Source organism: Populus trichocarpa, chromosome 19, assembly GCF_000002775.5.
Source record: "Populus trichocarpa isolate Nisqually-1 chromosome 19, P.trichocarpa_v4.1, whole genome shotgun sequence".
Classification (NCBI taxonomy): domain Eukaryota; kingdom Viridiplantae; phylum Streptophyta; class Magnoliopsida; order Malpighiales; family Salicaceae; genus Populus; species Populus trichocarpa.
The window spans coordinates 9,277,239-9,285,607 of record NC_037303.2 but is presented as its reverse complement, the minus strand read 5'-3'; the positions used below and the strand labels follow the sequence as shown (position 1 = coordinate 9,285,607).

The 8,369-nt window shown below is 32.7% G+C and overlaps 1 protein-coding gene across 2 annotated transcripts; it reads right to left on the bottom strand.

Annotated features, from left to right (window-relative positions):
- Positions 1 to 208: 208 nt before the first annotated feature.
- On the bottom strand, positions 209 to 6,744 carry LOC7455214 (aspartic proteinase 36). Of its 2 annotated transcripts, XM_002325441.4 has the most exons (10): positions 6,256 to 6,743; positions 5,782 to 5,911; positions 5,424 to 5,671; positions 4,631 to 4,855; positions 3,716 to 3,878; positions 3,548 to 3,621; positions 3,034 to 3,124; positions 1,999 to 2,074; positions 1,403 to 1,474; positions 209 to 494 (listed from the first exon to the last, which is right to left on the bottom strand). In XM_002325441.4, exons 1-10 carry the CDS (start codon positions 6,477 to 6,479, stop codon positions 346 to 348), a joined length of 1,452 nt encoding a protein of 483 aa, XP_002325477.2. In that variant the 5' UTR covers positions 6,480 to 6,743; the 3' UTR covers positions 209 to 345. The 2 variants fall into 2 exon arrangements, with proteins under 2 accessions (XP_002325477.2, XP_052305553.1); XM_052449593.1 differs by lacking the exons at positions 209 to 494; positions 1,403 to 1,474 and having other exon boundaries at positions 2,051 to 2,181; positions 6,256 to 6,744.
- Positions 6,745 to 8,369: the final 1,625 nt, after the last annotated feature.

Sequence of the window (8,369 nt, the reverse complement as noted above, 5' to 3'; positions counted from 1 at the left end):
AAACTTGTAAGATATTGAGGGGAAATAGACAACTAGACAGCAAATGACGCTTTGTGAAATAAAAGGGCTCATGCCCCACACGAGCCTCAAATAATTCATTCCATAAATGCTTTCAGAAGTACATTTTAAGACACAAGGCAAGAACACAATACTCTAAAACACAATACTCGAAAAGTTCATCCACTGGTGGTGGTAATGTAATGGTGAATTGAACAAAAGAATACGTTTTGTGTAGATAAAGAGGAAAAAGATATTCAAGAATGAACTATACCCAGCACGCGTTTTTTTTATTACATTATAGTACACAACAAAAGCAAAGAATGTTGTTCCAATTGTTGCACTTAATCATGTAAATCTATGCAGCATAGCAAATAGTAATAACAAAAACGTTACAATTCTTCCGCTTAGAACGGGAGATGCCGACGAAAGATTCTCAGCACCAACAGAATACACTGATCCAGATTTATCATCCTTCAATTTGATGCTTGAAGAGCCTAAAAGCAACCATAGCATAGTTTGAGAAAGGCCACACTTAATAGAAAATGAAAAATAAATAAACATCTTCCGTTCTTAAAACAGATACAGAATGGTGTTGGATGAATATCATCTAAGAAACAGAATCCTACAGAAAAAATGGCACACATTTTGATCCCATGTCAATAATTTCTTTAGCATTTAATAACCCTTTGTGAGCTGATAAAAAAACCCAACAGACATAACAAATGATCGACATATAAACTTAAGGTGTTTTACATCTTCTCAGTTAAATTTCTCTACTTAGATTGTATAGATAAGCTACACCGATGAAGTAGCAATCAATTCATCTTTCCTCTTAATTTCTGCATCCGTGACATTTTCTTTTGCACATCTGTCTAGTTTGTAGATTATAAACACAACCTATTTATCCTGATTCACTTGAGTTTTTAACCAGTCTTTATATCTATCAGCATATTTTTCAGAAGAAAATGCAACGTGTAGAACACTTGCTTCAAACACATGAACAACTAAGCCTCAATACCAGACTAGTTACGTTGCCTCCATGGATCCTTTTGCAACATATAGCTGGATTATAAAGCACATCTGCTTCAATATCAAAGCATTTTAAATGCTTCAGTACCACTTCACCCCGTGCTATCTTAGGTCTAACTCTTGCCCCCTCTCCTTCATTGACAACTTATCACTTCTCCAAACTGAGCCTCTAGTGGCTTACGCAAACATATCACATGGAATGTGGGGTTCAAGACTAATCCATGCCTAAAAGCAAGGCACAGACACCACTCTGCCAAAATGCATATTTAAATACATGATTATCTATTTCTTTATTTACTTTAATAGGTCGCTTGTAAATTACACAAATGAAGAATCAAAACTAAAGCTCATAAAAACAGCAAATGATACTTACAGTTGTACTCTGTCCATCCAATGGCCTGATTTTCGATATCATATAATACAAGTTTATTAGAAAGCACCAAATCTGCATTAGGAAACAATTGATGTAGTTAATAGACAAATAATCCAAAAAGTATGGACCTTTTCATTTTTCTTAGCATCATGTAAAAACAGATATTATTAGACCATCAATTACTCCCAGCTCCAGAAAATTAAATTTGAGTGTCTCAATTTCTTCTAGAAGACTCAGAATCTATGCAATTGACCCCAAAGAAGTGCAACTGACCCCAAAAAAACAAAAGACGTTGTTGGGCACTAAGTAAGAGCAATATTGAAATTTAAAACTGAATGTTGGATTGCTAAGTACTAAGTTAATTTCCCTTCATAATTGATGAATATCAAGAGTCTTCAGCCAATTGTAAGGGGAGAGAGATTTAGATGGGTATATTCAGCTCCTCAGTAATTTTATTAATACACAAGTGGTATTGATTATGATTTTCATACAGGGAAGAGTCTGATGCATGAATATATAAAGTTATCGAGCAGGTTGAGTGACACACAATGCACAAGAGGAGGGTGTTTGCATGTAGAACCAATCAAAGACCATACCTCCTAAAAGAGTCATATCCCTCCCATCCTTTGATTGCATCCCACCGTTCTGCCACCCAAAACACCAAATATCTTCCTGTGGAAAGATGGTGACAATAACATATTAACTCTCTGGCTGGGAAACAGTTATTTTCGGAGATATCCAAACTAAGATTCAAACAAGCAATGTTACTTTGGGATGTCCTGAAAATAATATTTAAATTTTGGGAATCTAAAAAAAGATAATAGGTCGCCCAAAGCAAATTTTACCAAGGACTGACTAAATGAAACATGCAATTAATTACCAGTATTATTTCAATTTCTAAAGTTTATTATCTGATATTTGCTAATGTTTGGCTGGTCATAAACAGTATATGATTCTGCCTTTATTATGAATATTAATAAAACATAGTTCAAACACTTGTCACGCACAACCAATGAACTCTACAACGGTAAAACATTTTCTACAAGTTGGTTGAAAACAACACAGATGATCCTATACATGTGCACAATTAATTACTTCACTTACAAATCCAAAAACTAAAACCCATGCTATGTAACTGCAATTCCACCAATATCTTTTCTAAATCACACTTGACTGATAGAGAAATTTAATTACAACTGCATTTACATGATTGACTCATCATAAAATCTATCTAAAATCGATTTCTTTCCCAATTCATCTATGGAGTTGAATACCTCATTCAAGAATTGACCGATATGAATTTCTTAATTGACTAGTATGAAGCATCTGAATTTTCTAATATTTGGCTGGTCATGCAGCAGAAATGGGTTTATCCCAGAACTAGAGATAGCTCAAAAAATAATCCCTACTCTGCCTTACAAAGTAAACAAGAAAAATAAGAAGACAGAAAAGATGCAATAAAATATAAAATAGAATCTTAGTAGCTAGAACTACTTTTCAATTCAAACAAAACATCCCCTTCCATGTTAGACATACTTCCTAAGCAAAAAACTTAAAAGAAAACCACCAAATAATGAAAATGATGCACTTAACATGAAGATTCTCTTAAAGTAGCAAACCATTCTACTTACACTAATTTGGAACAAATAGTCATGGGGATACACCGTCAAAGTAAGTGAGTCTTTGAAGTGAAACTTGATGTCTGGAAATCCATCATCAACACTGCAAGAGGTGAAAAAATAAAATTGAGAAATCATACACATAATTGATGAAGAGAGGTGGAATGCCACAACCAAATGCTAAATCGGCAGCTTGGTATAAAAGCAAAAAGGGTCAACAAACTAAAGAACAAAAGTAAACAGTTTGAAAATTACTTTCTAACAGCAACCAATGAACTATATCCGGATATTACAAAATACATTTGAATGGACATCTAAATGACTCCCCACATATGGATTTAACAAACAACAAGAATGTACTTACAGAGGGTCAGGACAATGACTAGATGAATAGTTAAATGATTGAACTTGGAACTTTTTTATAAAAAAAAATGCAACAATCATAGTTTCCATGTTAAGTATAGGCTAACAATAAGTGCTTAAAACCTAATTTCAAAAGAGTAATTACACTTTGCAGGATCCTTACTTTCCACTGTACTTAAAACAGATAAATTGCTCCTCGACAGTATGTAAACTCAAACCAGGCTGCTGACTCCTGATCTAATTAACAAAAAGAGATGAGAAAGAAAACCATGTAAGTCCAAATTATTGTTACAAACAAACAATAGAAGAAAGTTAAGGAACAGCATGTAACCTCATTCATCATTGAATCATAAACCACCTCTGGAAGATAGGCCAAAGTAGTACCACTATCTATTATTGTTCCTCTCCGATCTCCGGAATCAAATACATCTGTTGGGAGTTCTAGAACTGTACCACCCACCTCAATTTCCTTCATATAAACATTGTAATGTGCCCTAAAATTATCGAAGAACATATAATTAGAAAAGAAAATATTAGTGAGACCTATCCTAAATGAAGAAATAAAACTAAACCTTGTAACAAGATTCACATAAAGTGAACAAGAAAAATGCAGTAAGTTCTTTGCATAAACGAAAAAGGAAGCTCATAATGAGTAATCACTTCAGTGGCGTTGACAAGGTGCTGTCTTGTATCCTCTAAAATCATTATAAAAAGAAAATACTTAATTAAATAGACATCCGGATTGGCCTTAAATAAACTTGTTACAGAATGTTGTCTTCTCCGCCACATGATGACCAGAAGTGCCACTTTTGAAATTTAAAGTAACCCATGACCTAGATAGATAATGCACAATTTAAGTTCATTGCATCATTTTCTTTTAAGTAAAACATAGATTCTTAAACTCATGTGAGATGAGTTTTATTATTTCCAATATACTGCCTCTGGAATACACATTGAATGAACACTCACGTGGTTCACCTCTCTAACAAAAAAAAAAAAAAAAGAGAACATACCACCTTCACCATTAGTCTGGTGACTTCATGATTTTTTTCCCCTCCTTTTCTCTCTTTTATTTATTTGATGTTTTATCTCTGCATATTTTTTGTTTCTTATCATCTGATCTCTCTATACGCATATAAAGTTGGCAATATCAATGGAAGGTAGATAACTAACCACAGCATCAACCATAACTGCAATTATATGAAAGAAAAGAAAAATAAATAAATACTAAGATAGTGCCACATACTGATTTGGTACCATAGGAGTTGTATTCACTTTTGGTGAGACCAATTCCCCAATGGCAAAGATTCCACCTCCATTTACATTATCCAGGCAATGCGCAAAAGCTCTTTTAACTTTTCCAGCTGAAGCAAGTTGTGAAATCATAGATGAATTTGCTTGCCCGAACCCAAGTATTCCATCAAGTGCTTCACCTGATGTACCTAATCCCCCAGATTGTTGAGCTCCACACCTGTTAGACGAGAGATTTTGTAAGTGAAAGAAGAAGCAGTTGACACTATATATTTGTAAACTACAGAAAAAAAAACTTAAACAAGCATGGATATGCTAAAATTATTTGTTTCTAGGAATTTAGGCAGAAGGTGAATTCTGTTTTGGTAATTTACTAATTTTATTAAATGAGTCAGAATATCAATATTTTTCAAAATAATAATAACTCATGTATAGATGATTGGAAATTTTGTCACTGGAAGTTTTGTCACGTCAATAATTGAACATTCAGTTAAAAAATGTTTTAAAATAAGCTGCGCCTCAGCCAAGTGATTAATAGAAAACAGCTCCCCAAACCAGGTCATGCTACAATGAACTCAAGCTATAGCTTTCAGCTACTCAAATCCACCCACAAAAATTATGCGGGTCAAGCTGCATATGGTGCATACATTGTCCTTCCATTTCCAATATCCATTTCACAGGCTAAATTAAAAGTTGGACGCGAATGAGTCCTTCAAAATCTAGACACAACATTTGAAATATGTTGAGCACAACAAAAACCACATTATAATAGGAGAACTGCAACTGACCCAAATGTAACAGTCCCATTTGATAATCCTGTTTGTAGGTTTCCAGTGACTCGCTCGAACTGCACCGCGTCACTCACAAAGTATCCAGCAGTTGAGCTTCCATCCCCATAAACGACATTGTATTGGCAGGGCAATTCTTTTTTGCAATCAGGAAGTAAGCCATTGTATGTGGAAGTACAGAAATCGTCATCACAAGAAACCCTTGTTGCAGACACAGAGCTGGCTGGATCATACAGTGTCAATTTTATCTGTCACAAAATAACAGAAAAGAAGGCGATTCTTAAATAGAAGTCCTTGCATAATTAAGAAGACATATATAACAAAAAAAAAAAACAATCACAATGATGAAGAAGCATACACCAAGGTCACTTTTTGTGGGACACTTGTCACAGCCGATGCAATTCACCCATAGAATATCGCTCCCAGTATCCACTTGAACATAATAGTCCTTTGATGGATTGCCAAGCCCAATCTTCGCGAAGTAAAGGCTTAACCAATGAACGAAGTAAACCAAATAACCAGCCAGAATAAACGATACAATAATTATATCATGAAGAACCATATATCAATCCACAATATTCAAAGCAACAGTAAAATCAAACCAACTACAGCAAACCCCCACAAAAAAAAAAAAAAAACAATTCAACCGATCTTAACTTCGGATCCAAAACAAAATCAGACCAACCTATCAGATAAGTAGGTAGAAAACGCTAATACCAAATTATTATAATCATAAGAATACATACATATACATAATACAAAAAAAAAACAAAAAAAAAAACAAGAAAGCAACTGGAAGTGGTTAATACAAAAAAGAAAGGTAAAAACAAACCCAGTTTCAGCAGGATGACCATTGCCACCTAAAGGAAGGTCAACAGAGGAGAGAAGGCGGCTGTGACGGCGAGCATCATGGGCTTTAAATTCAGTAAGGTTGCGTAAACGGCCGGCAAATTTATGCTGGACCTTAAAAACCACGTTTCCTAATGAGAAAGAAACCAAACCCAATTGAACCACCAGCAGTACCATTAACAACGCCACCAATCTCCTTAGATCCATTGCCACCGACGCCACCGCCACCTTCTAAGAAAAAAAAAGGAAAGATTGTCCTTTTATTTATCTTATGCCTAGAGAATGTCGTTACTGTAGTTTCGGGGAGGTGGAATTAATGGCTTTGCCTTTGGTTTTGGTGTCTGCTTTTGTTTTTTGTTTTGGTTTGGGATTCTTGTAAGAGAGAGAGAGAGGAAAGAATTGAAAGGGAGGAGAATTGAAGAGGAAACAAGGAACGTGAGGAGAAAAAGCGCGTTTTCCACGGCAGAGGGCACGTATAAGCTTACATGTATGTTAACTGAATACTTTTATTTATTTATTTATTTATTTATAGAAACTACTCTCTGTCCTTTTGCTTTTTTTTTTTTTTTTCATGCTCCGTGGAACAATTAATTGGTAAATCCTTTTAGCTTCAAAAATTAATTAATTAATAATTAACAGTACTTCCATGTCATTAACTCACATACAATCTACAGGGATAAATTATAGGGAGGGAGGGAGGGAGGGTATTTAAAAATTTAATAATTATTATTTTTTAAAATATATTTTTTTATTTTTTAAAAATTATTTTTAATATCAAAATAACATCAAAACGATTTAAAAATATAAAAAATTAATTTAAAATAAAAAAAATTAAAAAAATCACAAACAGGTCTAAATACCATATTGTTTAATTTATTTTAATTTAACCTAATGTTTTCATCATTTCTATGCCTTATTTAAACTCGTCAACAGGAGATAGGAGACATTAAACTGCCTAGAAAATCTGGAAGAAAATATATGAATTAATAAATATAGAAATGTATAATTTCTTTTCGACGTGTCCTCTCATTGGCGTGCTTCTCCTTTGTGGAGTCTGAAAAGGCCTTTTATAAAGATGGAATTTTTTTTAGTTCAATAGAAAACCCGACAGGGTCTTGACTTTCGTTTGTCTCGACCATCTGGACTTCTATCTATTTTAAGAACCGCCGTTTCTCTTTGGTCGTTAGTGTTTGTACTCTGGTACGGTATATATTGTTTTTTCCTTTAAAAGTAATATTTTTTTAGTTTTTAAAATTTATATCAAAACTATATAATAACATTAAAACTAGAATTGTTCCTTGGTTTGATGAAAATTATTTATTTATTATTTTGACAAAATATGTGAAGAGAAAAATTATTATATAGAATCAGTCTCAAAATATAAAACTATATTATAAACTAAAAAATATAAGAATCAATAACCAAATGACATATTTTTATTGTATATAATTCTAAGAATCATGAAATGATGGCAAAAAAATATTGGTTATAGTAATTTAAAACATTGATTTTGATAATAATAATAATAATAATAATGTTCACTAGTAAAATAATGTATATGTATCTATAAGCTGCCGAATGGAGCAATCACATTTTCTAGGATAAAATACTCTATATTACAGTCCTTGTAACATGCAGGCAAAACAACATAAACAAAGATTAAAAATTAATAAAAGAGATTTAAATCAAATAAAAATAATAATATGAAATTAACTTTGAAAATATTAAACCTCGAATAGTAACTTTTTAACCTTATTTGAAAGTTTTTTTTTCTAGATTATTGCAAAATTATATCTAATGCAAAACATGATCTCTAGAATCTTTTGACATGATTTTAAATTAATTTAATAGTTGTATTAAAAGTTATGCTCATTAACATCAGGTTTGCAAGATAGAAAAAGATATCATGCATCAGTCTCTTCATATTATAAAAAACTCGTTTTTTAGTTCAAATTACTCTTCCTACGATCTTATAAATGTCAAATCAAAAGTTTTCAACTTTTTACATGTTTTTGTTAGAAATATCAAAGCTACCAGTATCATACTTATCCTCCCTAGCAACATTATTAATTTTAGAGTTACGATGAAGACCATGCA

Bases quoted from the DNA above. Each gene is read 5' to 3' on its own strand.
- LOC7455214 (XM_002325441.4), bottom strand. From the start codon at position 6,479: ATGGATCTAAGGAGATTGGTGGCGTTGTTAATGGTACTGCTGGTGGTT. The intron at 3,622-3,715 runs GTTACATGCTGT...TTTGTTAATTAG, and splicing joins ATGATTCAATGATGAATGAG to ATCAGGAGTCAGCAGCCTGG. The intron at 3,125-3,547 runs GTAAGGATCCTG...CACCTCTTGCAG, and splicing joins TGTTTTAAGTACAGTGGAAA to TGTTGATGATGGATTTCCAG.